A 23,288-nucleotide genomic window follows, 5' to 3' on the forward strand; every position below is an offset into this window, starting at 1 on the left:
TTTAAACGTAATTTTAACTCTTTCTTGTTTCTAATAATAAAAAAAGGAATTCAGGAGACCTATATGCCAGGATGGTAGGAAGCTAGAGCCATATAGTAGATAGAAAAAAATGTTTTGAATCACATTCATGTCGGCATGCTGCAGAAAATATTCTATACATTAGTGTTGGACACAAAAATCAGCTACTTTTTATGAAAGTTGATCAAGATGTTAAGTGTAGTTTATTTCTGAAACTTCCTGCTTACTTTTAATTTCTTTTCACGGTATAGAGTTTAGTTTTCCTAACGTATACATATTCTGTATTTAAAAACCTCAAATGTTAGACCACACAGTACCTTCTCCTAAATTTTTAATGAATGTGACATAAAATAGCAATACTCTAGTTAATTGAATATGCTATCTTGACCAGGATAGTTTCTCTGCTTACCTTGTGGTAAATTTTTCTGCAATTTGATATTAAAAAGGAAATTAAATCCATTAAAGGGATCTAGAAGATAGCAGCAGGGATGTCTATTAGTCTATTCTGCTGTTATAATAAAATTATAAAACATGTAAACTCTGTGACATGATGATATAAATAATCTTTCAATCAGGTAAAAAAAGTTACAACAAATTGTTAAAAGTAAAAAAGAAAAGATAAAATGATGAAAGCAAATTTAAATGGATTATATGACTTTGGCCATGAACAAGTACTCCCATGAATTGGATTTAGGGATGGACTTTGTATACTATGTAAACTCCTTAGATTGTAAGCAAGTTTTTTTTTCCTGTATCTGTGCATGAGGAGAGTTTCATGTATTAGATACACAGCTTTCAACAGATTCTCAAAAAACCATGTGCTGCAAAATGTGATCTAGAGTGATTAAGGTGATTATTTATGGCTATACCACTGGTCAGGCCAACTACTTGACTCTGTATACATATAGTAACTTTATGAACTAAATATTTACCAATCAACACCATCATAACACCTTAAACTATAGGAAAAACATGCAGCAATGTCATAAAAGGCAGTTTTTCTTAGTTTCAGTTGAGGCACAAAAGCTGAGAGAATAAAATATGTGAACTTCTCTTAAAAAATAAAAATTTTGAGAAAAAAGGGGAGAAAAATATAATCTTTGGAGGAAGCTCTTGACTTTCTTAATGTTTTATCTCTCCCCAAGAGTAGAAAACTGCTTCAAGATATTGATATATATCTGCTGGAGGTAAAGGAACACAGTGGATTGGTATCTGAGCTCACCTGAGAAATCTGAATGTAGAAATCTGCAGTTATGGCCTGAAATACCAGTACACAGAGAAAGATGTCAGCACTTCAACTGACTATGGGTAGCAAGGATTGTCAAAATTTTCTTTTGGATCACATATTGACCATTTAGGAGAAATTGTCATTGTGGAATCACTTAAAAATAACATTTTGTCCAATAAGACCTTTAAAAAACATGGGACCCAGATAAATGTTGAAACCTCAGAATTAAGAGGAAAATTTACAAGCTGTCAGCTAGAGGCAGATTCAACCATATCACAGGAAATGTGGTAGAAGTTCTGAGTAAGGAATTGTTTCAGCAGCCATGAAAGCTCCCTGCATAAGAAAGACTCAGTGTGCAACATCTGAAAGCACTATTGCCAGAGCATGACTATGGCAATGAAGCAAGACGTTCCCTCCACCTATCCCTCCCTCCCCAGTATAATGCTTGAAGGGACAGTCACTGAAATAAGTAGAGAGAAAAGTGTTTGCCGAAAGAGCTAATACATAAGTCAACCTTCACTGGTACCAATGAAGGCTTCCCAATTCAAAATTCAACACCCAGAAAAGGCAGAAATTTTAGCTTTAAATTAAGTTTAAATTTTCAGTTATCACAGTGGACTAGGCATTTAAATTTGAGGAGTTCCCTGAGATTCCATATGAGAAAATGAAAAACATTAGCCTGTGGATTAAATTTAAAGAGACTCTAAGGAGAAAAACATATTTTATGACATGCATCTTAAGGACTCCTATTATTTCAATGAATTTGTTACAGTTACAATATGCATGTGATAAAAAGGCATTATTTATTGAGAAATCTAAAATGTAATAATATTTCAGTTATATAGTTTTAGAGAACCTTTCTTGCCCAACACTTTTCTGATAGCAAGTTGGACATCCTTGTTTCTGAGGCTATAAACCATGGAGTTTAATAATGGAGTGACAATCGTGTATGTCACCGTCACCAGCCTGTCTTTGTTGGACACATAGTTTGCTGTAGGCCTCAGGTAGATGAAGGATGCACAGCCATAATGAACAATAACAACAGTGAGGTGAGAGGCGCAGGTGGAAAACGCTTTCCGTCTGCCTTCAGCTGAGGGAATCTTCAGGATAGTCCTCAGAATGCAGAGATAAGAAACACAGATAAACAGAAAGGGAACCACAAGTACAAGAACCCCACAAATGAATATCACAAATTCGTTAACATCTGTGTTGGTACAAGCCAGACAAATGACTGGTGAGATGTCACAGAAGTAATGGTTGACCTTGTTGGCGCTACAAAAAGGGAGGCGGAAAACTAAGTTTACTACTGTAAGAGAGGCCAAGAAGCCACCAATTGCACAGGCAGCTACCAGTTTTCCACACACCTGCCAGCTCATAAGAATGGGGTAATGCAGAGGGTGACAAATGGCAGCATAGCGATCATAACCCATCACACCCAATAGCAGGCAGTTGGTAATGGCAAAACCAAGGAAGAACATTTGAGGAGCACAACAGGTGAAGGAGATTGTCCTGGCCACAGAAAGTAGATTGATGAGCATCTTGGGTAGAATGACAAAGGTGTAGAAGGTCTCAGATGTTGAGAGAATGCCAAGGAAGAGGTACATTGGTGTGTGGAGGCTTTTATCCAGGTGGATGACACTGATAATGGTGACATTGCCACTAAGAATGACTAGATACAGAAAAAGAAAAACTACAAAGAGGGCCAGTTGAATCTCACCAAGGCTGGAAAAACCTAGCAACAGGAATTCAGTGACCATGGTGAGGTTTTCTGCCAAGATCTGCAAAGGGGGAAAGAAGTAAAACATATTCAGGTATGTGAATATAAGAATTTGGGGCATGCACTCCTTTGTTCCTTTCAGGTGGTGACAAAGAAGAATCTTGCCTTTTATTTGCCTTTTCCGGTTCCTAACTACCTCTCATGTTCATTGTTTCATGGTCCCCTTCTTCCATCTTCAAAGTCAACAAAGTTACATCTCTTTCTCTGACTTTCTGATTCTCTCTCCCAATTTTAAGAACCCTTATGATTACTTTGGGCCCACCAGAATAACACAGGATAATATCTCTATTTTATTGTCAGTTGACTTTTCCTTCTGCAGCCTTAATTCCTCTTGCTTGTATAATCTAACATATTCTCAGGTTCCATGATTAAAACATAGACATCTTTGGGAGCTCATTATTTGGCCTACTACAACAAGCAACAAACAATCTAAAAATGATATTAAGAAAACAATTCAATTCACAATATCATAAAAAAGCTTAGTGTCAGATTTAACAAAAAAGTGTGAGACATATACAGAGAAATCTCTCAAATATTGCTGGGTTAAATTATAAAATATATGACTAAGTGAAGAACACACATGTTCATGAGTTTAAAGACGTAATAAAATAAAGAGCAATTCTGACCAAATTGGTCTACGTAGTCAACATAATTCTTAACAAATCCCAGCAGGCTTTTCTTCTAAAGATTGATAAGATGATTATAAAATTTATATGAAAAGAAATCAGAATTGCCCAAATGTGTCTAGTTTAATCACTAAATAGAGGCCTTTGGAGCATTGTGATCCATTTAATTGTCACCATTTTAGTCCTACTCTAGGATCTTTAAGTGTTTCTGGAACACATCACAGCTCTTTGAAGATTGTTGATAGAAATAATTGTAAGCTGATTATTTGCATGCTCAGGCTGATAAAGTTTACCACTCTAGTAATGCCCAGTTATGTTTGTAATAATAATTAAAATAACCATAAACACATTTTACAAAAGAAGATATTATATACCTGAACAGAGGGTTGGGAGATAGGTTCTGTTGAGCTCAATATTGATGGATTGAATTAGGTTAATATCACTTATTCCCCACTTTGAACAACAATAACGTAGACATTTAAGAAAAATAAGCAAACAGATTGTGACTAATTATCTGTATTTATATGCAGAATAAGTATTTTCTGAAGTGACTAGAATTATCCTTATCACCTTCCTTCTTTCCTTACCCATCATCTTTATCTATAGACACACATGGAGTCCAGCATGCCTTAAATAAAACATGGTCCATTGTAGAGTCATTGAATTCTGATACATAAACTGCTTTTAGGAAAAACTTTGTGTATGGTTTATGAAAAAATGAAAATTGGGGTTTAAAACTTACAATAGTTTTTTTCTGCAGTAAATAGTCAAAGCAATGTAGTATACCTTTGATTTTCTAGTAACAGTTAATTAAATCTTAGTATAAGAGAAGACAAGAATACTTTTTAGTCAGGTAGAATCCCATTAAATAAAATTAGCTTATATGAAATTTATTCTAATTACTGCACGTAAACCTCCCTTCAGGTTCTAACAAGTAGAAATAGGAATCTCTTCTCTCTGTCAATAGTTTCTTTTGCTGTGCAGAAGCTCTAGTTTAATTAGCTCCCACTTATGAATTTTTGTTTTTGCTGCAATTGCTTTTGGGAACTTAACCAAAAATTCTTTGCCAAGGCTGATATTGAGAATAGTATTCCCCAGGTTTTCGTCTAGGATTTTTAGAGTTTGAGGTTTTACATTTAAATTTTTAATCCACTTTGAGTTAATCTTTGTATATGGTGAAATGTGAGGGTCCAGTTTCCCTCTTCTGCAGATGGCTAGCCAGCTATTCCCGCACCATTTATTGAATAGGGAGTCCTTGTTCCATTGTTTGCTTTTGTCAGCCTTGTTGAAGATCAGATGATTGTAGGTATGCAGCTTGCTTTCTACGTTTTTCATTATGTTCCTTTGGTCTATGTGTCTGTTTCTGCACCAGAACCATGCTGTTTGGGTTACTGTAACATTATAGTATAGTTTGAAGTTGGCTAGTATGATGCTTCTCTCTGGCTTTGTTCTTTTTCTTTAGGGTTACTTGGGCTATTTGAGTGCTTTTTTGGTTTCATATGAATTTTATAATAGTTTTGCTAATTCTGATAAAATTACATTGGTAGTTTGATAGGAATAGCATTGAATCTGTAAATTGCTTTGAACAGTGTGGCCATTTTAACAATATTGATTATTCCAGTTCATGAGCATGGAATGTTTTTCCATTTATTTGTGTTATCTCTGATTTCTTTGAGCAGTGTTTTTTAGTTCTCCTTGTAGAGACCTTTCTCCTCTTTTATTAGGTACATTTCTAGATATTTTATTTTCTTTGTGGTTATTGAAATATAATTGTGTTCTTGATTTGACCCTCAGTCTGGACATTACTGATGTATAGAAATACTATCAATTTTTTAAGATTTATTTTGTATCCTAAAATTTTACTAAAGTCATTTATCAGTTCTAGGAGCCTTTTGGCAGAGTCTTTAAATTAGTCTTCTAGATATGGAATAATATCAACAATGGAGACAAATAGTTTGACATTTTCTTCCTATTTGGATGCCTTTAATTTCTTTCTCTTGCCTTGAATAGGAGTGGTAAGAATGGGTATCCTTGTGTTGTTTCAGTTCTCAAGAATAGTTCCAGCTTTTGCTTGTTGAATATGATGTTGGCTGTGGATTTGTCACAGATGGCTCTTATTATTTTGAGATCTGTTCCTTAAAGCCTAGTCTGTTGAGGGTTTTTATCATGAACGGATGTTAGATTTTACTGAAAATTTTCTTCATCTATTGAGATGATCATATGAATTTCATTTCTAATTGTTTATGTCATGAATTACATTTACTGATTTTCATATATTGAACCAGACAACCTACAGAATGGGAGAAAATATTCAAACTGTGCATCAGACAAAGGCCTAATATTCAGAATCTTTAAGAAACTTAAACAAATCAAGCAAAAAACAATCAACCCCATTTTAAAATGTGCAAAGGATATGAACAGACACCTCTCAAAATAAGACACACAAGCAGCCATGAAACTTGTGAAAAATGCTCATCATCAACAATCATCAGAGAAATGCAAATCAAAACCACAATGAGATACCATTTCACACCAGTCAGAATGCTATGAAATAAAAGACTTGTATCTATACATTGAAATGATCCATCACCCTTTCATCTTATTCATATTCATGACTACCCAAGTGCTCACAAACATTGATCAAAAACTGTAAAGACTAAAATGTATCTTACACATTTATCCTATATATTTAAAGAAGCATTAATTAAAACATTAATTTTTTAAGTTTAATTATTTAAATTTTTTTCCTTTTTTTTTTTTTTTTTTGAGATGTAGTCTCACTCTGTCACCCAGGCTGGAGTGCAGTGGCATGATCTCGGCTCACTGCAAACTCTGCCTCCCAGGTTCAAGCAATTCTCCTGCCTCAGCCTCCTGAGTAGCTGGGACTACAGTCACCTGCCACCACGCTCAGCTAGTTTTTTTGTACTTTTAGTAGAGACGGGCTTTCACTGTGTTAGCCAGGATGGTCTCGATCTCCTGACCTCATGATCTGCCCACCTCAGACTCCCAAAGTGCTGGGGTTACAGGCATGAACCACCGCGACCGGCCTACTTAAAATTTTTTAATTTTAATTTTTTTAAAAATATAGAAAACTTATCTGTACATTTGAGCAAAACCATTGATCAGTAACAATAAAAATAAAAACATATGAAAATTATATTTTTGAAAGCTCTTCCCTATGATAATTTGAAAATACTATTAAACAAGTGTTGGGTCAAAGGGAAAATATAATGTAAAATAAAATAAGTTCTAGAAAATAATGTCAGCTATATATATTAGACTATATGGCTAAATTTAAAGCAGTTATCAGAAGAAAGTTTATACCTTAATTCTTTACCTAAACAAAAATTTAATTATTTTTAAAATATAAAACATCTCAATGCCATCTAAACTGTTTCTGACATATAATAGTAACTTAATAAATACATCTTTAATACATTTTAAATATCAGTTTAAATTTTCAATGCATACATTCAAAATTTATTTTATATGTTAATAAAATACAAAAAAAATGTAAAGGATTAGAAAACATTGTATTACTGGACAGAAAATTTGAAAAGCCAAACTTAAACAATAATGAGATATTATCAAAGAGTATTAAGCAACAATTTGTATAAAATAAAATATTTATTTACAGAAAGGCACAATTAGAAATAATAGGAAGCAAACAACAAATGGAAAACTACCAAAAATATTCTTCAGATGTTAATATTAATAAAAAATGTATTACAAGCCGATGGAGAAAATAACAAACTTTGAAGAAGAAAACAGATAAAAGCATACAGTTTATAAAATAGAAGTAGAATGCATCAAACATATAAAAATTTATGTTAAAAATATATTTTAACTTGAAGTGTATTTCAAATAAAGTAAGGTAGAGATGTTATTTACACTCATCAAATTAGCTGTGGTGGTGTTATATGACTAGTAACAAAAAATTTACTAATAAGATTATAATTTGGTTTTGTTTATGCCAAGAAATTTAGCAAAATATATCAACATCCTTAAATATATTTATCTAATTTATTCCAATATTCTATTTCTTAAAAGTTGCCTATAGAAATTTATATATAAAAATGTATTTTTAATAAGGAAAAATTGAAAATCATAACACAAACTAATAGTACTTGTTTTAAGAAAGGCAGGATTATTGTGTAATGAATGACAGTATGGAATCTAGAGGAAGGTAACTTGGCTTTGGGTCCCAGTTCTTCCATTGGGTGACTGTAACCTTAGACAATTTATTTAACCTCGCTATATTGTAGTTGTCTCATCTATGAAACAGGCTGTGATTAATATTAAATGTATTAATTTATATAAAGTGCTGAGAACAGCACCTGCTACATAATAAGTGCTCTATCTAGTGGTATTATTTTCTTAACTATTATTAATTTTTTATGGCTGGTCTCTTTGTCTTGTAGACAAATATGTTTTAAGACAGTGATTTTGAAACTTTATGTTTATTACATCACTGAGGTTATAGAATCAAATTAGGGTTCAACCCCAGCAGTTTTTAAATTTAAATGGAGAGCAGATATAAGAAGAGAAGATTAGAATGAAGCATATCCGGTCTGAATAGCCCTTATTTAAAGCGAATATTTTATTTCAATTTGTGTATGTGGGCATGAATACTAGGTGTCAATTAAAATACATTTGTACTTTTTCTTGCAGACAGAACTATGAAAACAGAATACACACTCAATGGGCTGACCAACTGATTCATAACATCTTTATTGGAGAATGAACTTTCTTTTTCTCTCCAGGCCCCCCGTAACCCATATCTGGTGTTTTCTACATGACTGATTCCTCTCTAGAGCCAGAACTATGGAATCTGAAGAGAATCTGTATTTCTTTAAAAAGAATAAATATCTTATGACACTCTTTATTTTTGTTTGCCTTTCCTCTCTTGTATCCAGCCTGAAGGGAGAAATTAGAAGAAACAAATTTATTCAAAGTAGGAAGCTACCGGGTTTTGTTTGTTTCATTCTGTTTTTCATTTTTACCTCCACTCCTGTTGACTTGGGAAAGGCAATTGGAGGAGATTATTTTCCAGAGTGATTTGGGCAGCAGAGATATAGGGACCTGAGAATAGGAGGCATGGCATTGCGAACACAGAGAACAGCTGGGAGAAGATGGGAGAGGATAGGAGAATAAATGGTAAGGTGGGTGTTGAAACAGTTCAACTCAGAAGAAGCAGCAATCACAGAGACATTTAAATTTACATTTAACCAAGTACCTTCTTACTCAGAACCCTATAATAATCCCTGCAAACGTTGTAAAATTCCAATTTTCTTAGAAAGAAAGAAAGAAGAAAGAAAGGAAGAAAGGAAGAAAGGGAGAAAGGAAGAAAGAGAAAAAAAGAAAGAAAGAAAGAAAGAAAAGAAAGAAAGAGAAAGGAAGGAAGGATGGAACAAAGAAAGAAAGAAAGAAAAAGAAAGAGAGAGAAAGGAAGGAAGGAAGGATGGAACAAAGAAAGAAAGAAAGAAAGAGAAAGGAAGGAAGGAAGGATGGAACAAAGAAAGAAAGAAAGAAAGAGAAAGGAAGGAAGGAAGGATGGAACAAAGAAAGAAAGAAAGAAAAAGAAAGAGAGAGAAAGGAAGGAAGGAAGGATGGAACAAAGAAAGAAAGAAAGAAAGAAAAGAAAAAGAAAGAGAGAGAAAGGAAGGAAGGAAGGATGGAACAAAGAAAGAAAGAAAGGGGGGAGGGAGGGAGAGGGAGGGAGGGAAGGAAGGAAGCAGAGAGGGAAAGAGAGAAGGAGGGAGGAAGGAAGCAGAGAGGGAAAGAGAGAAGGAGGGAGGAAGGAAGGAAGGAGGGAGGGAGGGAGGAAGGAAGGAAAGAAGGACGGAAAAAGAAAGGGAGGGAAAGGGAAGGAAAGAAAAGGAAGAAAAAGGGAAGGAAAGACAAGGAAAAAGGCTGTTAGATCTCTCACAACACTGAAAACATTTATTCCAGTTCCCAGATTTTATCCCAATGTTTTAATCATATGGAACTTCTTAGTTCATTGAACATGCAAAGAGCCATGTCTTATAACAACAATGCCTTTTCCTGTGTTAGGGCAGATCCTCTAATCTTTCAAATCACTTCCCTGTAAGTCAGGTTTCCAAGCAAAGTTTCAATTTAAAAACTATTTATTGTATACATTACTAAATCTGAGACACCTTATTTGGTGTTTGAGATACAACAGTGAACAAACCAAAGATCTTTACCCTTGTGAAACATACATGAACTTCTTACATTTTAGATCATTCTATACAATGATCATTCTTACCTGGTACAATTTAAGCTCTTAGAATCAAAGACTATGTTGTTCATTTGACAAAAGTTTCTATACCATGCACCAAACATTTATATACATCTCTCTAACCACATCAGCATCAGAGTTTCTAGCAAGAACAAATATTCAAAATCTGACAAAATTATAATTAAACAAATTAATACCTAAATAAATCATTGCAACTAATTTGTAGGTATTTTTCATGTAGTTGGTAAAGATACTTCCAGCAAGTGATCAAGGGAGCTAGATAAAAATTTATGTTATGAAGAAAGCATTCAAGATGGAGTTCACATTCTTATTTCAGCATTTTCTTTGAGCAAATAAATTAATCCTCCTGAATCTTAGTTTTCTCTTCTGTAATATGGGATATTATAAAGATGAATGGACAACATAAGTAAAAAACGTAGCCCAGAATTGTAAGAGGCCCTAATTAAATATTTCCTTCCTTTCTTCCATCATTCCTTCTTAAGGCTGGTGCCAGGGATAGCCTTTTTGACCATTCTGTAATATCTCTAATGTTCTTTTTTCTTGACCTTAAGACCTCAACCTGAGCATTATTTTGTCTCCCCATCCAGCTACTTTTCCTATTACCACCTTCCAATCCTTTGCTGTCATGTATTTGTAGATTGCAATTTGAAGAAAATCTCAACAATTTCTGAATTAAACATAAGATAAAAGGCATAACTAGCTAACATCTTTGAAATGACATAAATATGTCCTAAGATGGTAGATAATTTAATTTCTGCAAGCCATCTATGGAATAAAGACCAAATCTCCAATTTGAAAGAGTTTCACATTCTTTAAAATACGAATTCTGGGGGTACAGAGGAATGCAGTTGCCCTATATCTTAATCATGGCCCAGGCCGTTTAAGGAAAAGTCTAAGTAATTCACCAAAACTAGCATGTTCCCAATATATTACACATCTTCCTGCTAGTCTCTTAAAATTTTTCAAGACAGCAACAAATGACTTACTACTTCGCTCCCCAGAACAGTGGTCATTGTGCCTCTTCTATATGGGCTGGATCAGCTATAGCCCTAATGAGTATAATTAATGAGCTTTTTTTTCTGGTTCACATTAGCATCAATGCCTGCTTGGTAATTTTACTATCTAGCACCCTAGGGAGCCATGACCACATTGCTTCTGACACATTCTGTCCTCCCTCAATTAGCAACTACGATCCAAAGGGAAAACGCTCCTCAAGGCTTTTTTGCCAGATAGATAAACTACGTAATAGACTCAGGAAATTAGTTGGTTTCCTATTTTAGATTCTTTCGTGAAGTGACTCATTAAAAATTGAGAAGCTACTGGAAACACAATCAGCAGAAAAACTTCCCATGGGCTTCCTCCTATAGTTTCTGATTTTTGCCCTTTTGCTGGAGACAAGAATGTTCACTCCTTAAGTCAAGCATCTATTTCAAGGGAAGGAATATATTTTGAGAAATGGCAGAGCAATGGACTGACAGGTGCTTGTAGATCTAGCAGTGACAGCAGCAAGGAGCAAATATGGGAGATGAGGCAGAGTGTGGGAGAACTCAGTTATAGTGCCCAGAGACAGAATTGATGTATTTATTTATTACAACGTTTAGTTTCAGTCATGAACTGTGTTATGTTTAGGCGATCTAAGCTCAAATAATTGGTAGTTTTTACCTTAAGAAATTAACCCTCCAGCCAGGCACAGTAGCTCATGCCTCTAATCCCAGCACTTTGAGAGGCCGAGGCAGGCAGATCACCTGAGATCAGGAGTTCGAGACCAGCCAGGCCAACATGGTGAAACCCCGTCTCTACTAAAAATACAAAAATTAGCCGGTCGTGGTGGCAGGCACGGGTAGCTGTAATCCCAGCTACCTGGGAGGCTGAGGCAGGAGAATCACTTGAACCCGGGAGGTGGAGGTTGCAGTGAGCCGAGACTGCACCATTGCACTCCAGCCTGGGTGACAGAGTGAGTCCATCTCAAAAGAAAAAAAAAGAAAACATTAACTCCCAGAGGAGGAAACATAGAAAGCAGTGACTGCTGCACATTTCGATGGGGGATTATGAGAGCTATGCATATGTCACTATAAACAAATATGGAAAATAAATACAAATTGGATTATGGAGGTCAATAACTACTTAGAGGTGGTTATGCTTGAGTGAAGTTTTGAAATCTGAGTAGTGGGTAGAAAATAATAAGAAATCATAAATTTTGGGAAAATACACGTAAAGGTAAAGAGGCATGAAACAATGCATTTTATTGGAACAACAAGTACTTTGTAGAATTTTTAACAGAGTTAAAATGTACCTTCAGATCTGCTAGGAACTATTGAAAGTTTTATAACCTGGGACATTATTTAATTAGATTTTTATTTTAGAAAGATGATGACGACCATGATAATAAAAATCAACATTAAAATAGTGCTCGGTATATGCCAGACAACTGTTGTTAAGTGTTTAACACATATTTTCTAATTTAACCATCACAACAACCCTAAGACTTCCCTGGCAGCAGTGTGAAGAATGGACTGGGGACAACAGGACTTAAAGTTTTTACAGTAATCCAGAGAAGACAGGATGATCTTGTAAAAATAGAAAAGGAATGTGATTGAGGAACTTTTAGCCAGTGGAATCCATAAGACACAATGGGTGGTATGAGGATTAGAAAACAAAGTGGTGAAGATGACTTCCATGTGCTTGGCTTGGTTGCTAGGATGGATGGAATTAATATTCACCAAGATAAGGCATGAAGGTGGCGGAGCAAGATTGGGGGGGCATAAAATTGCAGGATGGTCATGGCCATTCATAAAACAGATATTTCTGTTATGCCAGGCACCATACCAGGAACTGGGTCAACAAAGTTGTGTCTGATACATAAACCCATGCTGTCAGTAAATTCAAATTCATTCCAGAGAGAAAGCAGAAAAAGAATTCATACCCCAAAAGCTCAGGTAATTGAAGCCAAAATAGACAAATGTGATTACATCAAACCAAAAACCTTCTGCACAGAAAAAGTAACAATCAAAAGAATAAAGAGACAGCGTATGTAATGAGAGAAAATATTTGCAAACCATATATCTGATAATGGGTTAACATTCACAATATCTAAAGAACTTTAAAAACTCAATAGTAAAATAACAAATAACCCAATTAGAAATGGGCAAAGAATCTGAATAGACATTTCCCAAGACATATAAATGGACAGTAGGTAGATGAAAAAATGCTCAACCCCACCATTCATCAGAAAATGCATATTAAAACCACAATGGGATACCACCTCACACCTGTTAGAATGGCTATTATCAAAAAGACAAAAGATGTAAAGTGTTAGGGAGGATTTGGAGAAAAGGGAACCCCTACACACTGTTGACAGTTGTAAATTAGTACAGCCATTATGGAACTCAGTAAGGGGTTTCTCAAAAAACTGAAAATATAACTACCATATGATCTTGTAATTCCACTACTTGATGTATAGTGATATAAAGTCAGAATGTCAAAGAGATAGCTGCACTCCCATGTTTATGTAGCATTATTCACAATAGTCAAGGTGTGGAATCAACCTAAGTGTCTATTAATGGACCAATGTATTAGGTTGGTGCAAAAGTTATTGCAGTTTTTGCCATTGAAAGTAATGGCAAAAAAAACCACAATTACTTTTGCACCAACCTAATATAAGAAAATGTGGTATACATACACAATAAAATATTATTCAGCCATATAAAGAAAGAAGTCCTGTTTGCAATAAGATGGATGAACCTGGATGATATTACGCTAAGCGAAATAAGCCAGGCACAGAAAGACAAACACTGTGTGATCTCACACATATGTGGAATCTAAAAAAGTCAAACTCATAAAAGCAGAGAGTAGAATGTTGGTTACCAGAGGCTGAAATTGGGTGAGCAGTTGAAGGGAGAGTTTTGAAGATGTTTATCAAAGGATACAAAATTTCAGTTAGATAGGAGAAATAATTTTAAAAGCTCTATTGCATATCTTTGTGACTATAGTTAAAAACAATGTATTATATACTTGAAAATTGCTAACAGTAGATTGTAAGTGTTCTCACCACAAAAAAATAAGTACATGAGCTAAAGGTATATGTTAATTAACTTTAGCCATTCTACAATACATATGTATATCAAAATATCATGTTTTACACCATAAATATATATAATTTTGTCAATTAAAAAGCATTTTTAAAACAGCATTTATACATGCCTTCTTTGCTTGTCTCCAACTCATCCAGTTCTTGCTTCAGGGGTTTTGTACACATTGTTTCTTCTGTCCTAAAGGATATCCCCTTTACCTGAAGACTTTTACTTACCCTTCAGGTTACATGGAGATTAACTCTCAGTTTCTCTGGGGAACCAACCCTATGTTATTCGATCTAAATTAGGTTTATCTTAGTATTCTCTCCTCTATCCCCTGCATGCACTTTTTCTTCAGAGAATCAACTTAAACTGGTAAAGTATTTTCCCTCATTTTTATGTTTACTGGGACTATCTTGAACCAGACAATAAGGTCTATGAGGGCAGAGACCACATTTACTTTGTTCATCACATTTATTTGTTTTAAAACAAGCAAATAGTTGGTTAGCTTCAGAGTGTACAAGAAGGCATATAGAAAATGGAGAATAACAAAATTAGAACTGATAATACTGAAGAGGTAGGTGGAAACTAGATGATAGATTCATGACAATGAAGGACTCTTGGCATTATCTTGTAGGGCAAAGGGAGTCACTGGAGGGTTTTCCATGAGTTTTCTGGTCATTCTAGGAATCTAGCCTTCTATTAATATTAACTCAAGCCCTTTGCTTGGAATTACTTGAGATATTTCAGCAAGTAGGCAATGCTAGTAGCTTCCTTGAAGAGAGCAAATTAGTATGGTGTTTCAGGAACAAATGTGGGGGCTAAGACACACGAGTATGTGAAGGACATACATGTGCATCAGGAAGAGAACCATAAAGTGGCTCCACCTCAAACAAAGGAAGAAAAAAACAACCCCAAGTAAAGGCAAAGATATTTCAATATGTAGGTTAAGGAAATGAATTGGGGACAAAAACGACCACCAAGATTTGTAGCAGAATGTGTGGGACCAAAGTTTTCTGTTGTCTTTAGGAAAAGAAAAGTACAGATAGATGGATTTCCTGCTTTTTTTCCTTTCTTTTCTTTTTCTTTCTTTTTTTTTTTTTTGGATACATCTTTTCTTTCCTGATGTATCCAAGCTGTCTACTTCAAGACACAGCTCTCATCAGTTTAGATGCATCTTTGCTCTCATATTGGTTTTTAAATTAGCAATATTTAAAGCAGTAAAATATAATTAAATTTGTTATCAAACTGTGTGCTCTGTTCACATATCTGATTAGTCTCATTAAAGTATCGTGGACAGTAGAAAGCCAGACTGTCTTAACTTCTGTAAGTCTCATTCTTTTCATATGTAAAATGTTCTTATGTTACAGTGGAGCTGGACAATTAAATGAAAAAAAATGTATAAAACACACATTTTGCCTGGCAAGTACTAGGCATTAGCAGTTTAAAAAATGGCTCTTTAATTAAGAGGATACAATGTTTGGCTGATCTTTGTAGGGCTGATTTGAATTCCTTATTTCTCCGACTATAAATCATTGGATTTAACAATGGGGTAAGGATGGTATATGACACAGATATTAGGGTGTCTTGGCTTGAAGTGTAAATGGTCTTGGGCCTTAAGTAGATGAAAGAGGCACAACTGTAGTGAACAGTTACCACAATGAGATGGGAGGCACAGATGGAGAAGGTCTTGTATCTTCCAATGGAGGAAGGGATTTTTAGAGTGGCAGAGATGATGCGGATGTAGGAGACTAGGATAAGTAGCAGAGGAATGACCAAGGCAAATACACCAAGCATGAATATGACCAGCTGACTGAAGCCGGAGTGCTGAGATGCCAGTTTAAGGACAGGGGAGATGTCACAGAAGAAGTGATGGAGATGGTTGGAGGAGTAGAAAGGCAGATGAAATACTAGGGAGGTGGTGACCAGGGAGACAGTGAAGCCACAGGCACAGGCAGCAGCCACTAGTCCCATACACACCCCATGTCCCATGAGCACTGAGTAGCGCAGTGGGTTACAGATGGCCATGTAGCGATCATAGCCCATGGCTGCCAGCAGGAAGGAGTGAGAGCAGCCAAGGAAGAGGAAGGAAAACATTTGGATGGCACAGCCCAGGAAAGAAACGGTCTTCTTCTGGGACAGCAGGTCAACCAGCATCTTGGGTACAATGACAAAGGTGTAGCAAGTCTCAGAGCAAGAGAGGATGGCAAGGAAGAAGTACATAGGAGTACGAAGGGCTCTGTCCAGCACAATGGTGGAATTGATGATTGCATTTGTGCCCAGTGTGAACAGGTAGAGGAGCAGGAAGATAACAAAGAGCAGCTGCTGCAGCCTGGCCAGGGATGAGAAGCCGAGGAAGACGAACTCTCTCACCACAGTCTCATTGACCCACTCCATGGAGAGCACTTCTACACAGAAGAGTCAGGGACAGAAGTAGAAATCAAGATCCAGAAAGGAGAGTGGAAATGTACAGGAAATTTCACACAAAGTTTGCAGGTGGCAGGCATTTCCAGATATTTGATGGAATTCTTCATTCCCCCATTAAAATGCCTGCTGAAAGAAGAATTAGGCAAAATATGCAAAAGAATAACTGATAGCCAGTTTGGAGGCCTTCTCTAATGTGAAGAACAGGTTATCTCTCTGTCCAAGAATTAGGAAACTTGCTAATAGTTTTCTTTCTTATGTAACATATAGATTGTCGTTTTTGTCACTTACTAAAAAGCCAAGGCAACTCACTCTCCAAAGTGAAAAACGTTAGCTTCAGCTACCTGAAGCTGATCAGAATATAGAATGAAAGAATGAATAATGTTCAGACATAATCATGTGGAATTCAGTTTATCCAACCATGAAATGAGAAAGGAGATAAAGTATTCCAGATCTCTAAGTAAAGATGTGAGCACACATCTATTTATTGGGAACTTTTTATATCTCCAAGAGAACAATAAGAAATACTACTGGACGTTCCACAAGTTGAAACATTGAGTCAACAGTGAAACAAAAAATAACATTAGCCGGATGCGGTGGCTCACACCCGTAATCCCAGCACTTTGAGAAGCCAAGGTAGGTGGATTGCTTGAGGCCAGGGGTTCAAGACCAGCCTGGGCAACATGGGGAAACCTCTTCTTCACTAAAAGTACAAAAGTTAGCCAGGTGTGGCAGCACATGCCTGTAATCCCAGCTACTCGGGAGGCTGAGGCATGAGATTCACTTGAGCCCAGGAGGCGGAGGTTGCAGTAAGCTAAGATTGTGCCTCTGCACTCCAGACTGGGTGACACAGTGAGAATCTGTCTCAAAAATAAATAAATAAAGTAAAATAAAAATAAATAACATTAGTGCATTAGTATAAAGAAAAAAAATTCTTTTTTCAGGAAGAGAACAGTCACCAGGATGGTAAAGAGAGATGATTGATTTTGTGGCATTTTGTAACACACTTCACTTGTCCATGCTGAGATAACTTGGAGAAACTCAGAGAAATAAGAGTTTTGCAGAAATGACAGAGCTTGCTACAGAGTGTGAGAGAGAATGGCACACTTGGGAATTTTGCAGTTTCTCCTCTCCTGCTCTAAACCATAGGCTTTGTATCTTTTGTATATTGTTATGTAAATAAGATTTCTCTTGAACATTCTTCCACTAAGAATATTTTGCAAACTGCTATAACAAATTATTTCTAAAGTCATCTTAGGCCTAATTTTTTTCCCAGGAACATTTTTCAGTAACCCAAACTAATAAGTAAAAAAAGCACTATCTGGATAGAAAATCATCCAGTATGTCTTGCTGGTATCCAGTCTTCATATATATACCTCCGAAGTTACTACATCATTTTGTTTTGGGAAATTATTGGCGTCTGCTACCAGAATTTTGTTGCTGTTACTTTTCCATTTTTCTGTTCAATAGCAACTTTTTTTTTGTTTTCTGAACCCTAAGTGAATTCATCAGGCATTCCTGAAATTCATTATATCTATTCATATAATTTGGAGATGATTTTTTTTCTTTCTTACTTACTAGAAACTGGTCCTAAACTTAGTTAATACAATTATTTATTTTAATAACATTAGTATAACTATAAAGATATTACTAGTATACATAAACATAGAGAAAGTAAACACAATGTATACCTCCATTTATATTTGTGTATATGAGTGTGTGTGTATTAGTTATATGTTTTTATACACAGAAAGGTAAAAGTTTCCCTACATAATACCTCCTCCTGGACAAATGAATTCCTGTCTATTCAAAACAGTGAAGAAATCTAAACTTACGGTCATTGCTTAGCCTTGCCTCATTGCTTTCCCAAAAGACTTTCATTTGAACCTTCTTTCAACTAATCAACCTCTAACCACCACTAGGCCCTCACTTGACTGGATATGATGAATAATGTAAACCACGGAAGCTGGAATTCTCTGATTCTGAAGGAGTACCTGTATCTAACTGATACCAAAGAAAATTGTTTGGATTATTTTTTGTTCAGGCACATGAAGACAGCTGATTCTAGTCCAGTGGATTCTTACACTGTATTAATATAAATCCATAGCCTAGATGAATTGTGTGATCGATATAATTGCCCTTTTATGATCTATGGATTCAGCTCCACTGTGCATCTGAGAAGGCAGCCCCCATCTGCTCAAGATGCCATTAGGGACCACCATAGTGTGTTGTCATCTGTACTGTTAGAAAGACATAAGACCAGGAAAATAAAAATTCTCATCCTACCAAATACCTTCAAGCTGTAAAATGAAGATGAAAGATCTTTAGGGTGACGTGAAAAGATTTAGGTTTCAGGTCTAGCCTTGTGTGACTTTAGATGAGGTACCTACCTTCAATATTTAGTTTTTTTTTTTAATTAAAGGGATAGCATATTCCATAATTAATGGAATAAACTGTTGGGATATGTGGAAGGCACTGAAGCAGAGGATCCCTGAATATTTTACAGAGGAATTTTGACTAAGATAGTATCCGAGTAATGACCCCTAGGAGCCTTTCTTGCTCAGAGAATCAAAGACTCTCTAGTTAGATGATCTCAAAATCCCCTTAATTGTGATATTTTAGAACCTATGAATAGAATTCAGGCTATGATCCTTGGAGATGCTACTTCAGTGTTTTATTTTTCTAATTCCTCAGATGCTCCACTGGGATTTTATGTAATCTGGATTTAAATAGAAACAAAGTACTTGAGGGTGCTGGGTTCCCCCAAAAGAAGGCAATCTACAGAGGTTTCACATGTAAAACTTTTAAGAAATACAAATATTTATTTTAAGGAAAACATTAATCAGTTAACTGAGAGAAATTATGTAGGCAGCTTCAGATAATAAAGGAGTGGAATTTTTAACTTCTTAGATATGAATAAAAATCTTTAATTTCTCCATATTGCCATATTAAAATGGAGTTTAAGTACTAGATTTCAATTATACCTAAAAGTATACATCCAGGAGTACACAGCAGAAAGAGAAGTAGAAGAGTGAGAGATGAGAGACAAGCGGAGTATCTGTTTCATTTAATCCATGAGTCCACCAAGGAACAAAAAAGAGAAGTAGAGGAGGAAGGAAGGAAGGAAAGAAGGAAGGGAGGAAGGAAATAAGGAAGAAAGGAAGGAAATAAGGAAGAAAGGAAGGAAGGAAATAAGGAAGAAAGGAAGGAAGGAAGGAAAATAAAAAAGAAAATAAAATCTAGCTATGAGTAAGAATGACCCAATATGATCTTCAAGAACAATTCAGATAATTTTTTTTTTCAGATGGAGTCTCACTCTGTCGCCCAGGCTGGAGTGCAATGGCATGGTCTCAGCTCACTGCAACCTCTGCCTCCCAGGTTCAAGCAATTCTCCTGCCTCAGCCTCCCGAGTAGCTGGGATTACAGGTGCATGCCACCATGCCTAGCTAATTTTTTTTATTTTTAGTAGAGACGGGGTTTCATCATGTTGGCCAGGCTGGTCTCAAACTCCTGACCTCAGGTGATTCACCCTCCTAGGCCTCCCAAAGTGTTGGGATTACAGGGGTGAGCCACTACACCCAGCCAAATTCAGAGAATTATAAAGTCCATTCCCAGTCACTGTTAGTACCTTCAGTGAAAGGTAGCCTCTGATTCTCCTTTTTAACTCTGCTACTTACCAGAAATGCCATCACTGATCTCCATGGGGGGCACAGAAAGAGGCTTTCTCAAACACTACTCATCATTCAAGTCCAGTCCCCACAAATCCCCAAGCTAGGTCAATGTTCCCACTGCTCAATAAGTACTTACATTGCTCTCTCCCTTCTAATTTAGAAAGAAGCAGCTATTCAGTATTTGGAAGTCTCCTGACAAGTAGCACCACAGCCACAAATCAGAGCCTGAGGAAATAACAGCAAATGAGAGGGAAGCTGCCTTGAGATAGAAACTCTCATCTGAATCAACAGAGCTAGCCTCCTCCATCTATCAGGACTCCCAGCTTCTCCAGATAAGTCACCATCTTCAGAAGTTCTGATGACCAACATGGGCTGTGGTTATTAGAAGCATGTACTGTAATCACTGGACTCCTGAGGTTAGAGCTACTGCCCTGGAGCTGTTGTCTTGGGGTTAATTAGGAGTCAAGTTCATTTTGGAAAAAATAATGTCACCAGTTTCTCAACGGTGGCCTCAGTTGAGGAGCCTGGGGAGTTGAAGTCATGAGAATAATTAGCCCATGTATGCTTTGAAAGTTGAGTCCATTTGAAAGTTGTGATGGATTCTGAAGGAGAGCCCACCACAATTAAGACTGTAATGCAACAGACGAAGTGGAAAATTTTTACTGAATTTTAATCAGAAGACTGAGGTATTTGTCCAATGACACTCAACTTCAGTGTTTCTAAGAATCAAAACAGGGTTGAATTATATTTTCCAGGGCGCTGCCCCTAGAAACTCTAATTAAGAATATTAAGATGTTTTGCAAAAGCCTAAAATTTTAGTAAGTATACCAAATCTAGTGGAGCTCTATCATCAAACAGTGTGTTATCTTATGAATGCATTTTACCAGAATGACAAAATAATATAGAGTTGTGAATTTTGTTCAAGCTAATCTATAAAGCCAATATAATTCCAACCCAAATCCCTGCATAAATTTTGAAGTCACCCTGACAATCAGATTTCCAAAATTTTCATGAAATTATAAAACAATTTTGTAAAGGGCAAGTAATATAGGCCCTCACTCTTCCTAGTTTAAAAAAAAAAAAACTATGCTTTAGTAATAAAAAAGAGCATGCTGTTGGTGCAGGAAGAAGTAAGTAGTATAGAGACAGAAAGGAAAGCTCAGAAATTAATGTACGTGTATTTGAGACCTTGGTCTTTGGCAGAAGTGACCTCACAAGTCAGTGAGATAATTATAATTATGTACTAAATAATACTGGGAAGCCTCTGTGTATTCCACCACTCAGAAGGAGGTGACCTGGTAGAATATGAAACGGTTTACCTGAGGCTCAGTTACCGCACTGGCTCTGTGCCAACACCTAGTACAGCCCCATGTGTCTGCCCAAAGCAGAATATACTGTGAACCAACAGCCAAAGGATTGTGTCCATTCTCTAATAACAAGAATGTATAAGTCTGAGAACTGACGTAAGGGGAGATGAAATGAATCCTTCTGTTATTACTCCTAATGACTTATATGCATAAGTTTGAGCTTTGTGGATTAGAAGTGTTATTTCACAAAGGAGTGTTACTTCCACCAGAAAACACAAAAATCGAGATTGAGATGGCCCCTTGGCCACTTCAGTCTACTTTGTCCTTCTGTACCAGTAATCTACAGACAGAAATGAATCCTGTTTTTTAATGAAAAATAGGGTGTTGCCACTACATTACCAAGGCAGAAAATAGCATGTCTAGAATCTAGATGTTCTAGGGCATTTTTTATTACTTCATATATAAAGGCAAAATTTAATAGAAGACTAAAACAACCTAATTTAGGCAGTCACTAATAGTTCAATCCCTTCAGAAATGTTGGGGTATTAGGTGAGTTCAAAAGAATATAAACAGATGAAATTTTAAAAAATCATAAGCATCAGTGATAGTCATGTTTACTTACAGAAACAAGGATGGCAGTAGCTGTTTTATTTTACTGCTTGCTTTATTATGTATATATGTGTATGTTGATCATTTTCCCATCTTGTCTTAACCTACCGGTATATATAAGGTGTGTTGATGGTACAAAACATTATAATTCCATCTACAAAGAAAAGGCTATCAAATAATTTATTGTTTCATTCTTAGAGATAAATGTGGGTACCTCTTTATGTGAGATGTATTTTCATTATATTCATTATTACTCTTTGGAAATTTAAACATCAACAGAAGGATGTGTATGGATGGTGAATATCTAAAAGGGAAACCTGTGCTGACTATATTTTACTGATATTTAGTATCATACTTACACTTCTAAGTTCTCTGTACCACAATGTAGGAATAAAATTCTGGAAATCCTGATGTGTGTTTTCCATATCACCTTGCCAAAAGGGTTTTACGAAAAAGCATTCATGAAATATGTGGATGCAGAAGAGGGAAGCCAGTTGTTTGGGGCAGCGTGATATGCCAGCACTTATCAGATGATAGATGTGGACTTTAGCCCTTCACGTTCTGATTTCCTGAGAATCATCCATCAATACTGAAGCAGCCAAGATCATCTGTGAGGGCTTCCTGTGATCCTTGCAATTCGGAAAATCAAGAGCAGCTTTCCTGACATTTATTCTCCTAATCTTCCAATACATACATAAGCCTCTATTTTCTCTATCAAACCTATTATTTTAAATTCGTAGACTCTCAAAAAGTAACAACATGTAAACCTACCTCAATCTTTGCAATAGATGCTAGAGTTGTGATTTTTCTTGTCTATAGTTGGAATAACTTTATAAATGCCATTTTATTAATTTTTATAAATTTCTCAGAGTTTGGGTAAATGAAATAGTTTTTTGAAAAATTGCGCATTACCCACAAAATGAAATTGCTGAGTGAAAATCTATTCTTATTTCAAATTTTAATATGCATTGTGTTGGCACATAATCTCCACAAAGGTTATAAAACTTATACTTTCATTAACAATATGTGAAGATGCCAATTTCTCCATAATGTATATGATGTTACTTTAAATATTTTAAATTCTAGCCAAGACGAAATATAAAAATCATACCGTGCTTCCATTTACATTTCTTTGATTAACAGCAGAGGTAAGCACTTTTTAAAAAATTATCAGACACTGTTATCCAACTTTTGAAAATTATCTATTTATTTTATTTTCCTATTACATTTTTTCTTTATAGATTTGAGAGACTACTTGGTTCAATAATTGTGTTTGATCTTTGAATTAAAAGTGTT

At 35.7% G+C, this 23,288-nt stretch overlaps 2 protein-coding genes across 2 annotated transcripts; both read right to left on the reverse strand.

The window, feature by feature from the left end:
• Positions 1–2,030: 2,030 nt before the first annotated feature.
• LOC129017008 (olfactory receptor 10R2) lies at positions 2,031–11,031 on the reverse strand. The gene is made up of 2 exons (XM_054456979.1): positions 10,898–11,031; positions 2,031–3,024 (listed from the first exon to the last, which is right to left on the reverse strand). Exons 1-2 carry the CDS (start codon positions 10,922–10,924, stop codon positions 2,080–2,082), a joined length of 972 nt encoding a protein of 323 aa, XP_054312954.1. The 5' UTR covers positions 10,925–11,031; the 3' UTR covers positions 2,031–2,079.
• A 3,454-nt stretch (positions 11,032–14,485) lies between these two features.
• On the reverse strand, positions 14,486–20,153 carry LOC129017408 (olfactory receptor 10K1). Its single transcript, XM_054457967.1, has 2 exons — positions 20,083–20,153; positions 14,486–16,534 (listed from the first exon to the last, which is right to left on the reverse strand). The coding sequence occupies exon 2, from the start codon at positions 16,376–16,378 to the stop codon at positions 15,365–15,367; it is 1,014 nt and encodes a 337-aa protein (XP_054313942.1). The 5' UTR covers positions 16,379–16,534; positions 20,083–20,153; the 3' UTR covers positions 14,486–15,364.
• Between the last annotated feature and the right edge of the window lie 3,135 nt (positions 20,154–23,288).

The sequence above is a fragment of the Pongo pygmaeus genome, chromosome 1 (assembly GCF_028885625.2).
Source record: "Pongo pygmaeus isolate AG05252 chromosome 1, NHGRI_mPonPyg2-v2.0_pri, whole genome shotgun sequence".
NCBI classification, from domain to species: domain Eukaryota; kingdom Metazoa; phylum Chordata; class Mammalia; order Primates; family Hominidae; genus Pongo; species Pongo pygmaeus.